Below are 14975 nucleotides of genomic sequence, written 5' to 3'. Positions count from 1 at the left end.
TTTTATTGAGAAACATGTTTGCACCCAAGCTGATAGCAATGAAATGGTTTCAGCAAATGTCTGAACATCCAGAGTGGGCCGATTTAATGATGGCAGCAAGGAAGCAATTTCAGTTGCTAATAGATTTTAATCCTCATGCCAAGTTAGAAGTCTGAGCATGTCTCTGCTGTACAGTGAAACATGGTAGAGGGGCAGAGCCAGTCGCACTGCTGTGTCTACACATGCCAGTCAGCACCCCCAGCCAGACAGTTCAGGTCCCATTCTAGCTGCTAATTAATCACATAACAGATATTATGCTATACTTATTCTATGTGTCTTAATAGAAGTCTATTTGCTATTTCTATGAAACTAGAATAAATGTGTCCTTTTGCTCATTAATCCATTATAGATTGACTGTGAGAGCAGAATGTCCAATGCATTTAGAAGACTTTCCTATGGATGCACATGCTTGCCCCTTGAAATTTGGAAGCTGTAAGTTTATTTTAAATTGAGGTTTCTCCATTTTTAGGCCACTTTACAAAAGTATTTTGCAACTGAGAAAACCTCAAGGTTTTAATTTTGTGTATTTTTCACTTTTTTGGCAGGGTTGTATTTTTATTCTTATATATATTTATATTTAATATAATAAACCTCTTATGTGTGTCTTAAATATCCTCCAATGTCATGCCTGGACATTCACAAAAGAGAAAAATGTCTGCTCTAAACATCTAGAGAAGTAGTTTGTCACATAGAAAATGTTGTTAATCTTATAGTTGCTTTATTTTGATAAGACCCAAAATTAACATTAGAGAAAAGTAATACAGATCATGGATAACTGAATTGGTTTAGGTGAAAATAATTCCCCTACCATAGTGTTGGCATGTTTAGAATAAAATTTTGCCTAAGATTGTATAATATTCATATTACAGTCATGCAACATTTCTAGAAGTGAAAAATCTCACAAATCTCCATATAGAGCCTGACACTGGACAAATGAAATGTAATTGAAATCAGTGACAACGCTTTCTGTGAATTGAGAATTTCCCCCTAAACTTTAATTTGAATAGCAACCAACCTGACACTGATACACTTAGCTAAACATAATATTTTTTAAAATTATGTATAGCCTCCCTTCAACTCTTTAAGTACAGAAAAAAAAAAAAAAAAAAAAAAAAGAAAAAGTTCAGAGCTGGTTTACTCTGGTTGGTTCAACACAGACAAGGAAGACAAAATGTATGGAAGATGCAATAGTGTACAAATTGTTTCCTCAATGGCTATTTTTTTCTAGTAGAAATGGGTCGTTTCACTGATAACGGGTACTTAGTGTCTTGATCAATTTTATAAGTCAACAAACAGAACACCCAATTCATTCTTCACATGGTACCAGACAAGGTGATAATTTACTTTGGGCTGAATAGCTCTATGTTTACCATGAGAAAGGACTGATGTTTTGTCTTTAAAGAGCTACTAGCCTCCTAGATAAGATTTAGAGAACAAAAAGCTCATACAAACTTGGAGTATAACTGACAAGAATAGGTTACTCCTTCTCTTACAGGCTTCCAATAAATCTTTCCAAATGTCCTGTGAAACAGAAGGGGGTGGGGGGAGGCCTTCCTCCAGATAATAACGGGGCAAATAGCTGCAGTAGGTTCTTGATTAATAATAGGAGATCTGTGCACCTGAGATCCCAGTTAGATCAGGAGTGGTCGCAGGATTGAATTACTTTTGAAAGGCACATTAAAGTGTTTATGCCAGCTGAATACTGGATCTGGGAGGTGGCAAGATGGCTAACGTGCATAAAAACTGCTACTGCAAAGTTAAACCATCAACAGTTTTTGAACAAATGTGAACTACTTGATTGAGCTTTTATAGATTTGATAAGACACCTATCACCACATCTGTGCATCACTGAGCCACAGCCTAAGCACCAGACACTCCATAGTCTGAACAATAGTTCCCATTTTTTTTCCTACACTGAGTTCTTTCTGGTCTGCTGTGTCCCAAATTAGTGTACTCTTGGTTCACAAAGTGCATGACTTTCCAGATTACTAAGGATCTTGCCTTGATTAATTGTCTAAGAGATGCGGAAATTATGAATGAAAAGGGATGGATAACATGGATTTGAATGAACCCAGAACCACACCACAAGGGAAAAACAAGATAGCAAGAACACATGCAAGTGTATCTGCATATCTTTTATATTTAAATTGGTTTCCTTTTTATCCTGCAAAAAAAATTATCATAATATACATAATTTTCTTAAATGAACAAAAAAAAGATCAGTGATTTTCTGATTGAAAGACCATTTCTTACACTGAAGTCAGAGATAACTGACATTCTAAGATCAGAGTGCAGGCATGGTCTGTCATGTTTTACAGACTATTTTCTTTATTTTTTTGTTTTGAACACTAACTGGCTATTATGCCAACTGTCCTAAACAGGACCTAGCAAAACAAGTAACTCCAAATGCTGGGAAGGGCCATGAGACCAAATCAAGGAGTTTTCAGGGAAACTTCGCATTCCCCTACTAAATTCAGGTGAGCTTCTAATCTGGGGACCTCATGGGGAGGAATTCCTTCTGTAACACGGTTTTACTGCAAATGCTGCATGGGGAATTCACTGTCCAGAACAGGGCCTTAAAGATGGACCTCTCCCCTCCTCTTCATCAGATTATATGTCATAATTATCGGATTACAGAATATTTGTCTCAATGCTGAGTTACTGATATAAACAGAAATATCTCCCATAGGACAAATGGCTGGACCCAAGCAAGATATAAAAATGGGACTTGCCATTATACATAGCAAAATAACAGCTCTTATATTTAATTGCAACTTTTTCAGTGGGAATCATATTTAAATACATTTAGAACATTTCTGTCAAACAACTACAGCAATTCTTTATCATTGTCTTAATGGACTGAAAAATACATTTAATTGTCATGAAAGCCATGCTTTAAGTGCAGACTACAATATTATACCTAGTATCTCCCCAAGATAGTGTTTGCCCAGGCCTGTTTGTTTTGGATTAAGTTGAATAAGAGTTTTTCCATGTCCTCCACCATTACAGATCACTTGTTGAAGCTGGATTCAGAAAAGCCTCGTATTGACGGAGTTGAGTATCTCCTATGGACTCTGTCCACACTGTAGAGGCTGATAAATGTTTGACCCAGCTCCAAGGCTAAAGTGATTTGCCAAAATAGCAGCTTAAACTAGAGGTTATTCCAATGTAAATTCAATGTGACAAATGCTAAAGAGATTGTGCAACAACAAAGCGCCATATGTTGACAAAACAAAATCAGAAAGGCACATGCTGTCCTCAACTCTTACCACAAAAATCTGTCAGTTTAAAACTCCAGCCACTTTGAAAAGCAGCAGTGATAGGAGCAAAAGGCTGTGTTGCTACTTATGCAGTATCTGATTTGGAAGCTGAGGACTGAAGCCAAACAGAGCACTGAATCTGGCAGTTACAGGGCAGGGCAAGCTCATTTCCAGCACTGACGAGTGTACTCCCTTCCCTGCAACCCAATCCAGTGGTTCTCAGCAGCTCAGGAAATCAGTCCTCTCTCTTCCAAACTACTCTCAGGCTCCAGAACAAGTAAAATGATTGAAAATTATTATTATTATTGCCACTCTTTCTTTATGTGACCAGATTAGCAAGCCAATTCTTGTACTTACTGTGGCCATAATTTTTAAGGTCAGAATTATTAAGATGTAGATTTGCATTTACCATTGATTCCAAAAAGCTATGTATATGTTACAGTGCTTGGGGAATATGAAGTCTGAGAGTAAAAGCACCCTTTGGCTTCAATAACGAAGGATCAAATGCCATGTAATTAATTTACCAGTGCACTCCAGCCAACACCACCTCTTCAGTTACTGTTATCTCTTACACTGATAAGATAAAATTACTAACTCACAAATTAGGTCAAGTGAATCAGATTCCTCCTTTTCCTTTCCTGCTTGCCAGTCCTGAAAAAAGGGAAAATCTCATCCTATAGGTAGGACTCTAGTGTCACTTTAGATGCCCTGAGATGTCCTATCTGGCTTCCAGCTGCCTTTGGTGGATGCAAGCTTTATATAGGTTCTGATCACACATTCAGTCCCATGCGTGTCTTACTCTTAGGTGTGAAGAATGACACTAGATGCCTCTATGTAGACAACTAACTCCCACCCTAAGTGCTCAGAGTGAGAGCTGTCAGACTCCAGACTACACAAAATGACAGAAGAATTTTACAATGGGACTAAGATTAAAAATATTTAGATATAGTTTGATTCCTGAAATAACACAAATAACATACTAATAACAGCACAAAACACCTAGATGGCACATGTAGGATACTACTGAATTATCTGTGTAACATACAAGATTATTCAGGTTTGGAGAGCCCACAGTGTTTTTCTTTTGCTTTGTTCAAGACTCAAATAAATGTGAACTTGAGAGTGAGCATTTCCCAGAAACAACCAAAGCAAAAAAAAATAGATTTATTCAGATTTAAACTCACTTAAGCCTAGACAGCCTCTGAAATATCTGCTATGCCTGTTACAGAGCAAGGAGCGTGCGAGAGGGGAATAACTAAATGGAGAGCTCTAGCCAGGCCAATGATGAGATCACTGAAGCCACACTGGGAATTTTCTTACAGTGGCCCAGACAACACCACACTATGACAAATTGAAAAGACTGGGGCTCCTCTTTCTTGATAGTAGTTAAAAGTTAGAAAAAGAGTTGGAGTCCTTGCATGCCCATGAAATTCCACATTTCACTCTCTCTTCTGGTTAATCAGATTTTACATAGATAGGAATGATGTAAGAAGGAAAAAGATTGTCATGCCATTGAGGACCAAACTTAATCCAGCCCTAAAGCAGATATGTATCTAATCATCATATGGACAGACCTGTAAAATCAGTTATATTTCCCACAGATAAATAGTTCCAATAAGATAGCTGTGGGTTTCTTCAGATAATTAAAGATAATTTAATATTCAGACTACTGCTCAAAACATTGTTCTGATAACGCCATATGGCAATAGAAGGTGCAAAACTGAAATGCAATGTATTTCTTTTAAATTAGATGCTTATACCAGAGCAGAGGTTGTGTATGAATGGACACGGGAACCAGCAAGGTCAGTGGTTGTGGCTGAAGATGGCTCTCGACTGAATCAATATGATCTGCTTGGACAAACTGTGGACTCTGGAATTGTTCAGTCCAGTACAGGTCTGTGAAAAAATTTTTTTGGGAAGGGTCATAATTTAACTGTCAAAACATAGTTTAGAGCAGGAGAAAAAATACAAAGACCAAAGAGTGAGAGAGGTAAATTGCAGTATATGAGCTTCAGATTAGGAAAACATGACTCTGAAAAGATAAGATATCCTGGGATTGTTTTCCTACTTCAACTGGTGCTTAAAATATTTGAACAATTAAAAAGCTTCCTATAGTGACAGATCTAGCCAGAAAAACCAGTAATTTACATTATAAAGAAGCACTTCTCATATCCTTATTGTATTATCTGCTTACTATATAAGCTTAAAAAAATAGTATAAGAATACGAATCCTCAAAGATCATATTGCTGGGGGCAGTGAAGTTGCTAAAAGCAAGCATATAGTTTCTCAAGGAGGTATTTATAGAGTGAAAAAAAAATGTCATTAAATTAAAAACATCTGGAACATCCAAACAGGATTTAGGTGTCTTAATGCTAGCATCAGCTTTAACTCCAAAACTATTAATGAGATACAGAAATATAGCCGACATTTATAGTATTGTATACCTGTAACCTTGAAGCTGGCTAAAAACCTTTGCTTTTGCACTTTGCAGCATTTGTTTCAAAATGTAATCTTTGTTTGTTCGTTTAAATATTTTCGAAGGGGCACAAAGACCTAAATACAGTAAGAAACTGAGCACTGGGCATGAACAAGAGCCCAAAGTGTTGACTAGATTGACTGTTCAATGGACCAAAAGAAGCACTGTATTAGGAGAAGTAGTTGTATTGCTTTGAATGTACCTGATGTTGTGACTGAACTAAAGAAGTACACTTATACCTGCATGAGCCAAACTTTCTAATGTGTCATTCATGAAGTCAATGAACATTTAATGAAAAGTGAGTCACTTTAAGGTGAACCCTAATTCATGTCTGATTTTTTTACGTAGCTTGCCAAAACATATTCAAATGCTCTATTAAGCCAACAAAATTTCTCCCAGACAAAAGTTTCTAGTGGACCACTATTCAGGTTACTGCTTAGAAGCTTCTGTTCAGTTGACGTAATCATAAAAGAAGTGGAATAGCAGTAGTAAGGACTTTACATAAGAACAATATCAACACAACTGCTCCAACAGATTCACTGCTTCCATTATTGAGCACAGAGGCACGCATCAGACAAGTGAAAAAGGGAGAACTCTTGGCCTGGCCACAGCTAGAAATGTTGCCACTGACTTTTGTGGCGACAATAATTCACCCCAGCTGCCCTTTGCAGAAAAGTCAATGGGATTTGTGAGGAACTGCAAGAATCTCAGTCTCTTTGCTCTTTCTGTTCTGAAGCTACTCACTCAGAGAGACCTAGGCAACTTGCGTGCCTGTCCTTTGCACTCATTGCCAATTCACTGCTTGCTGGATAAATTATAAGGGCAGCAGGATCATCAGAAGAGACTCATAAGATCGGGAACATATCTAAACCAAATAGATACCACCAGATATAGTTCAGGGTAATTAGATAGTAATGTGAGAAGCACCCTATTTGTTAAGAAAGGCAGATAATAAATTTTTAAACAGAACTGAAGGCAAACATAAGTGTAAAAATTCTTCATGCATTTCCATGAAGAAACGAAGAAATGTTTTGCCCATGATATTTCATAGGTTTGAATTCTGCCTCCTTTTTCTACTTTTACCATGCCTATCTATAAAGTTAAATATAGTATAGTTAATACTTGCTGAAACAAAGATGCTATTGTCTAGATGCAGGTAAACATTACAAAGACCTAAATACAATGGTTATCAAAACTAAAAATAAGCCCATTAAAGAATCTTTTTAGTACCAAACTTGCAATCCTCTTTCCTTACTACCTGATAAGAATATACAGTGGTGGAAGAAACAGTTACTACTTGAAAATTCAATGTCTCAGGAAAAAATTCTTATTGATTTGCTTTGGAAAGGAAAATGCTTTGCCTTCCCCAAAATAATGGTGGGGATCAGAAATGGTTAATAATCACTTTTCTCCCCATTCAGGTAGGTGGGCAGCTAGTCTTAACAGAATCCTCCAGCACATCCTTGTCCTCTGATCACCTCTGGTTTAAGATAGGACATATGTAATGAAAATTACAAAATCCCTCCCTACTTTCAGCATTGTGGATGATGACTCATCTGACAAAAAGACAAAAGGAATTGAAGACAATCTTCACTTAACAGTTCTGAGTACCTTTATTAGACAGGAAAATGAAGCTCTTGTGCAGCTGATTCTGTGGATCATTAGAGGAATCTACATTTTGGTCAATTTTAAGATTATATTTATAGTTGTCTGGAATTCCAGACATGTATTTTTCAAGAATTTGGGTGTAACTGGGTTATTCTAAACATTCTCAAAACTATAAAATGATTTGGTGAATCCGTAAAGTCCTTTTTTTTTTTTTTTTCCCCTTTAATTTCGTCCTTTACTAGTAGTCCATCTCCTATCCTTATTTCTGGATTTTTTTTTTTTTTTATGACAAGAGAACCTGGAAAGACTAAAACATTTTTATAGTATAGTTATTCACCTGTGCTGGCTACAGGCTTAAAAATAGTATTCAGTAAACGAAATAATAATTACTGTTGTTGCTGTTCTGCTTAACCAGTCATCCATTTTTAACTTGTATATAAAATTCCTGTCACTCTCCAACTACTGAATCATATTGACTCAGAAAGAGTTTTAAATTATGTTTTTTGTAAGCACCTTAACAGATGCTTAAGGGGCTCGTGCAAGTTTCTATTTACATAGAATTATTTTGCCACCTTGAAAACTGCTCTGCACTGAGAATCATCAGGATTTATACTCAAAGTGTTATATTTTTTTTCTACTGCTCTTTAAATCTGCTGAGAGGATGCTGTTCTTAAGGCTTTTTCTATTGTGTTACATGGCATAAGTAGTAAATGAGAAATACTTTAAATTAATGGCAAGGAAAGCTTTATTTCCTACCTACAGTGAAAGAAAAGGTATTATTATACCTAAAACTCAGTTCCCACCTCAAACCTTATGTCTGATGTAATGCACATTAATTTTAGGTGCTCACCTGATACACTGGGTTTATTACAATTAGTTTACAGAACACTGAGTAATAGATTTGATGTAACTTTACTGAATTACCAACTATTTCCTTCTAAGGACACAGGTTAGTTTATACCACCTGAGCATTTGACTCAATTATTGCGATACACTGTAGCTGATTAAAAACTACAGCAGCTACAAAAGTGTTGAGCACAGGCACAAACTCTTCCAGAGCACTGGAAGTATTCAAATGTGGACAATCATTTGGAACATTAAGTTAATATAGATGAGTAAGTTGTGTGACCACTTCTAAATGGTTCATATTGTGTAATACATATAAACCAATTTAAACGTCATGGAATAAGTAAAATGAAAAACAAATTTATCTGCTCAACACAGTGATTTGTAGAAGACTTTAGGAATTCCAAGGAAGCTAAAAAGAAATACCTTTCTAACTTCTTTGGATAAGAAAATAACAGATAAGAGAATGTAAGATGCATAGGCTACAACTTAAGAAAGCCTAGTATTCAGACACTATGAATATAAGAAATATTTTGCTCAAGAGCTATTTGAAATTTTAGCTTGTAGGCTGAATTACAAACCTTTGGAAACAGAATTACAGAGGAATTGCTGGAAAGTTAGACAGTGGTCAGCAGCTGTCATGAATTTGGCTATACTTTTCAATTAAAGAAGGCCATAAAATGTGGGAAGCTAAAGATTGAGTAAATAACTGGAGTGCTTTATGTCGTGTAGTTATTTAAATAAATCTCATCAAAGATCTACTATCTTCTAATAAGTAACTGTGGTCCATTGGTACTTTGGAGACTTAAAAAGATATTTTTGCCTTGTAACTGAACTGTAGGCGTTATTCTAGGCCTATGCTTTGCCTTATTCACTCATGGGCATTACCTTTAGCTGAATTCTAGCTCAGACCTGCTGCAATGCTTAACAGATGAGAGTAATCCCTGTCTTTTTAATTGCCTTTATGCTTTGAATCTTGTTCTCATTTTCCAGAGGTTAAAAATACTTTGATAATTTAGGCAGCTAAATAAAGCTTCAGAGTACAGTGGTGTGTTCACGCTGTATTCTTAGCTTGCCATCTACAATCACTGAATTAATTCTGACATACCGTTGTGAGCATTCTATATCTGATTGCATTAAAATAGCTTCCCACGTCATATTTTAGTAGATAAAATTAAATTACTGGCTCTTCTAGCCAACGGCTGGCACCCTTCATAAGATCATAATCTTCGGTACAGAGGAAAAGAAGGTTGTTTCAGTGAAAGCTAAAGAAAGGTGGGCAAAACTCAAGTAATAATGCCCACTATGCTACTTCTGCCAGTTCTGGTTTTGAAATAAAATTTTCTTTGTGTATACTGTCTTTTATATTGAAACATACCAGGTGTATTGTCACATCTTATTTATAAGATTTCCTCAGGGTTATACACTGAGCAAGATTGTTCAAATGAATGTTCTTCTAGACTCTGAATTAAAGAAAAGGGCATTTGACATGCTTGGTGCATAAGCAGTCAATGTCTAGACATAGTTTTTCAATCCAATTTAAGCTTTTCCTGTACAAAAGCAACTTTCTCTTTCCAGCTGCTTATATTTTAAAACAGAGAAACCGTAGTTTCATGTCATCTCTAATCTAGACAGAGGTTTCCATTCAGTTACGTGTCCACTTCTTTCTTTCCTAAGATAATGTTTATTGCATAATAAGAATAATCAATCTACTCCATAAAAAAAGTCACAACAATAGATTTTCCAGTCTTTTGAGAATATACTGTTTTTCAAAATCCATTTTCAATGATGTAATAATGATCTGAAAACGGGGCATTATTTGCTATGCTCTGGCAGGAAAAGTTTATAGAGTTATATAAATACTTAAGATTCCTTTCACAATTGCAATTTGAATACCCAGCCCATATGTTTTTGTAGCACCCAAAAAGTTAGTGCTAATGAAAATATTCTTTATTCTTGTGTTGTCCATTTACTTCAGGAGAGAATAATCATTTAGTAAAGTACTGAATTAGCAGAACAGGGACACTTAATCTTCAGAGTACATAAAGCACAGACAGTGGTAATGCAGACACAATCACATCAACAATTACACCTTAAGCCTGGCCCAACTGAAACACTTCTGAGCGCCTGTCTTGATTTAGTCTTTATATGATGTTTACATGTGTATGTTATGGTGGTTTTCCATCTTCTAATTGAATAAGACCTTTCACAAGAGGCCTAAACAGCCACCAGTTAATGTAGACTTTCATTTGCTACTCAGCAGAGATGAAAAGATGTAAATTTAATTAGCATTTCCCAGAATTGTCTAGTTTTGTATTATTATTGGAACTTCAGAACCTGCTTCATTATATGTTTTCTTCAGAGCTGATCCAATTTGATCTGAGGACTTTTTATAATAGGGGTGAATATAATGAAAATATACTTCCTATAAAGCCTGCTAATTTGTATATTTATGAAAGCTTTAATATTCCTGCTTTTCTCATTTTTAGGGGAATATGTTGTTATGACTACACATTTTCATTTGAAGAGAAAGATTGGTTACTTTGTCATCCAGACTTATCTGCCATGCATCATGACAGTGATACTGTCACAGGTGTCCTTCTGGCTTAATAGAGAATCTGTTCCAGCAAGAACTGTATTTGGTAAGCAAGACCTATAAACCGCTCGGCAATCATAAGCCAAATAGGTTTAAGAAATTTTATGATAAAACTAGTTATGCGTAACATGATATTGGAGAACAGCATAAGTGTGGACATAGTGCTGTACACAATAGTTAACACGTTTCATTGCAAAGAGGCAGCAGAAACTGATTTAAGGTCCAGAGCTTTTAAACTGATTGTAAAAGGAGACCTGAAAATATCTTGAGCAATCTATTACAGTTTGACTTCTCCAAAACAATAAGTGTATGAATAAAACATTTCTGACAATGGCAACGACATTCATGGTGAGGACTGTCAAAAAGGCTTTAATCAATGGGTGTTGGTCATTTGACATCCTTAGGCCCTTTGAAAGTTCTTATCTTAAAAATCTTTTTCATCAGTTCCTTTTTCAGGCTGCTGCTAAAGGTCTCCTGTTGAAATCAGTGACAATTTGTTGTGCTTACAGTGGTGAATAGGTGCACTCAATGAATGCAGTAAGAAGGCAATCTAAAGGACTCTAAGTTTATACAGTTGGTCCCTAGTGTTTTAACCACTGCTTGCAAATGCTTATCTTAAAATTAGAAACAAACAACTAGTGTATTCTTTGGAGATATTAATCCAAGTGAAGTACATAATTAAAAAAAAAATATGCAACAAATCTTCAGTTAAGGAAAATAGAACCTGAGATTTCTGCTATGTGACCTAGTCTTTTTTTGATGTTCAGATGGGACACCTGAACACCTCTGACAGAAGGAGGTGGAGAACACACAGCTAAGTTGGCTTTTACACTCATTTCCCTGCCTCAGAGTGCTGCTGGGGCAGGACGCCATGGGCCCTCCTGCTTCGCCGAAGAGAATTTACCCATTTACACTGGACGCTCAGCAAAGCCAGAGAGTTACAAGGCCTTATGTTGAGAAATGCAGACTCTGAAACTCTTGCTGAAGAGCTATTTTTACTGACCTTTTCCAGCACTCTTCACAGCTGTGCTTCAGTTTCCCAATGCCTCTGGAAATCAGTCACAACTTGCATAGCCTTAGACCTCATGAACCAAGTAGAGGCTTTCTGTTGATACACAGATGTGTGTTTGCTGAAGAATGCTTTAGACCACAGTATAATTAAATTTGATTTACATAATATTGTTTAGCTTAACATCTAAAATTAGCCCTGAATTTTAATCATCAGCTCCACTAAGAATTAACCTGGGACTTTTATGGGCCTCTGTAGTCAAAGCTATTGAAATTGTAACTATTTTACCTCTTTTTGCACATGCCAAAAAAAATGTCAGATCGTCAGTTTGAAATGCTGTACTTCATTGTCCCTAGATGGAGAACAAAATTTCCTAGTCTCACAATGAATAATATATAATACTGCACAACATTTTAAGCTGCTATCTTTACAGGCTCAAGGACCCACACATTTCTGAAAGTTTTCCTTTTAGAAGAGATACTTAGTAGTCTCGTGTTTACCCCATCATTATGTATCAAGATAGCTTTTTTCATTTCTTAATGGCAGTGAAACAATGCTACAGAAAATTCTGCATAAATCTGTATACATACAGAAGCACAACTTACACCTTTTAGTCCACTTAGTACCACAGATAATAAAAATTCTAAATTGTGTTTTCCTACTATGTAAGAGAAACATAAGCTCACTAGTAACGAGTCAAAGACAAGATTAGGTTGCCTCTCAGGGAAGAGGAATTGCTTCCTCATTAGGAACTAATAATTCAAGCTCTTTACACCAGCATGTAAATACATTGTTGATTATTTGGCCTATTTTAGACCACTGCACGTTTTCACTAACACTCAGTGCAGCAAAGATGAACTCACAAGACACATTCAATACGTGAGATTGCAGTTGTCAAGGTAACTCGTGGACATGTGATTTGATGTAAATATCTAGCCTGCACTGGTAGATTTTGTTTTTCAAGCAGCTGCAAGCAGAGCGACTTCAGTAGAGTCCTGCTTGCTCTCTATGGCCAGTTAAGGGAAAAGGTTCATCAGCAGTGAGAAGCTCTGATATCAGAAATGCAAATTACATTGTCATTGTTCTTACATAAATTCTTTGCTATTTTCAGGGCATCAGTGACTGAAGGAACGGAAATCTGTAAAACCATCAATTCAAAGAAATGTAGTATCACATAAAGCTTAGTGCATTTGAAGGAGCATATACCAAATAGACTGAATGAAAACAACAAGTTTTTTAGTTTTCTATCTAAATATCTTAGAACTGTTGCAAGAAGGAACTTAAATTGTTACATCTGTAGGACAATTCACAGAGCATGAATAAGGAGCAGCAGCAATGATTCTCCAAATACCAGGAAGCATAAAGTAGTAGCCAGTTCCCAACTCAAAATATTACTTCTATTCCAACTTTAAAAAAATTATTCTACTACAAAAATGTCAGAGAATAAAGGTATAAAAGATGTATTGAAGATTCTGCAAGCTTCCACAGAACTTGGAAGTCCAATACTTTCAAATCAGCAACTGAAGTGGGGAAGTTTATAAGAATTAGGGACAAAGACAAGGCCTTCCCATCTACTGTAGCAGTTGAGAAATTAAGCACAAAATACAGCCACTGATCTAAAGACACTAAACCTGTTTGCTTTGCAGGAGTGACAACTGTCCTGACAATGACTACTCTGAGCATCAGCGCAAGGAATTCGCTCCCCAAGGTGGCCTATGCCACTGCTATGGATTGGTTTATAGCTGTGTGCTATGCCTTTGTGTTTTCTGCACTCATCGAATTTGCAACAGTGAATTACTTCACAAAGAGAGGCTATGCATGGGATGGCAAAAGCGTCGTTCCTGAAAAGGTAATGCCACAATATCTATCACAACAGGTCATACTGTGTCATGCTTGGTCACTATATGGGTTTTTTTTAGCCTGTTAAAAATTCCTTTTATTTAGAATAGTAATTCCAAAAGAATTTCCTCATGTGTTTGCACACAGCATGTAAGAAATAACTACTTAAAAATTAAGTGCCTAAATACTACATCTGACATACTGGATGATATTTAATGCTATTAAATAATTAAATAATGCTATTAAATAATTAATTTTTTTTCTGAGATTTTGACTTGTGCAAGCGAGCAGAAAAAAGATAAAAGTGTATTTTTTTTTAAGGGAATGCAATTAATTTCTAGTGTTTGAGTAAGAGACAATGTGGATGCCTCAATATAAACACAGGAAAAAATCTTGTGGCTACTGTATTTGACAGTTTCCAAAGTATATTGCTCCCCAACATGAACTTCAAGAGGGCTGCTTTGTGGTCATGACCAAATAAATCACCACAGGACTTTTTCTTTCCTTTCTTTTGCCTCCTAACATTTCCCTATTTTTTTAAAATAGAAATACTATTTTTACTTCCTAGTCAATAGCAGAAATTGATTTGTTTTCGGGGAAGCATTGACAGTTGTGTAGAGAGTGTGCAATCCTGATCCATGCCTCCCTGAACGCAATAGAGAGACATCATGCGGAGACCTGGCCTGTAAATCACAGATGCATCAAGAAATTGTTGAGGACATTTAGGGGATGAAAGTTTCCCATTTCCTATGAGTTTCAAGTCAGCTGCTTCTATGAGGAAGCTCATTTTGGTTGGGGTTTTTTTTGAGAGATCTTGAAAGAGACTTTTAACTTGCCTAATTAGTTATTACGAACATTCACAGACTAGAGATTCAGCAGAATAAATATTTGGAGGAGCAGATGTTACTCATTGGTACACGAATATATGCGTTTAATTCAGGAGTGTATGCCTATATATAATTATAATTATTTTTTTTTTGCTACTTAGTTACATAAGTCAGTGAGAAAACAGAAATAAAATTAGGACTTGTACACAATGGCAACTAATACAAAAGTGTTGTAGAACAAATGAGTGAAGTAACAAAACAAACAGTAATGAGCTGCATGACTGCTGGTGAAGATTAAGTTTTCAGTTATTGATACTTTAATTGAAAATAATTTGATTCTTTGTTGTGCTCCTATCTTCATAATATCTACTCTAAAAAATAGGCTGTATTAATAGAGCAAAATCCTTAAATGTTAAATATTGCCTTGTTAATATAACCTAACTTGTAACACAGTGACTATAATCAGCCATTTAA

At 36.0% G+C, this 14975-nt stretch overlaps 1 protein-coding gene across 3 annotated transcripts in view; it reads left to right on the top strand.

The window, feature by feature from the left end:
* The window catches only part of GABRA1 (gamma-aminobutyric acid type A receptor subunit alpha1), a 48355-nt gene that overhangs the window by 28405 nt on the left and 4975 nt on the right, over positions 1-14975 (top strand). For all 3 annotated transcript variants that reach the window (XM_074884116.1, XM_074884114.1, XM_074884115.1), the window contains exons 6-9: positions 389-471; positions 5050-5193; positions 10720-10872; positions 13482-13684. In XM_074884116.1, the coding sequence (XP_074740217.1) occupies positions 389-471; positions 5050-5193; positions 10720-10872; positions 13482-13684 (583 nt within the window). The remainder of the gene's footprint in view (positions 1-388; positions 472-5049; positions 5194-10719; positions 10873-13481; positions 13685-14975) is intronic.

The sequence above is a fragment of the Strix uralensis genome, chromosome 14 (genome assembly GCF_047716275.1).
Source record: "Strix uralensis isolate ZFMK-TIS-50842 chromosome 14, bStrUra1, whole genome shotgun sequence".
Classification (NCBI taxonomy): domain Eukaryota; kingdom Metazoa; phylum Chordata; class Aves; order Strigiformes; family Strigidae; genus Strix; species Strix uralensis.
Note: the sequence above shows the minus strand (reverse complement) of the source record. Positions and strands in the feature narration are given on the sequence as shown.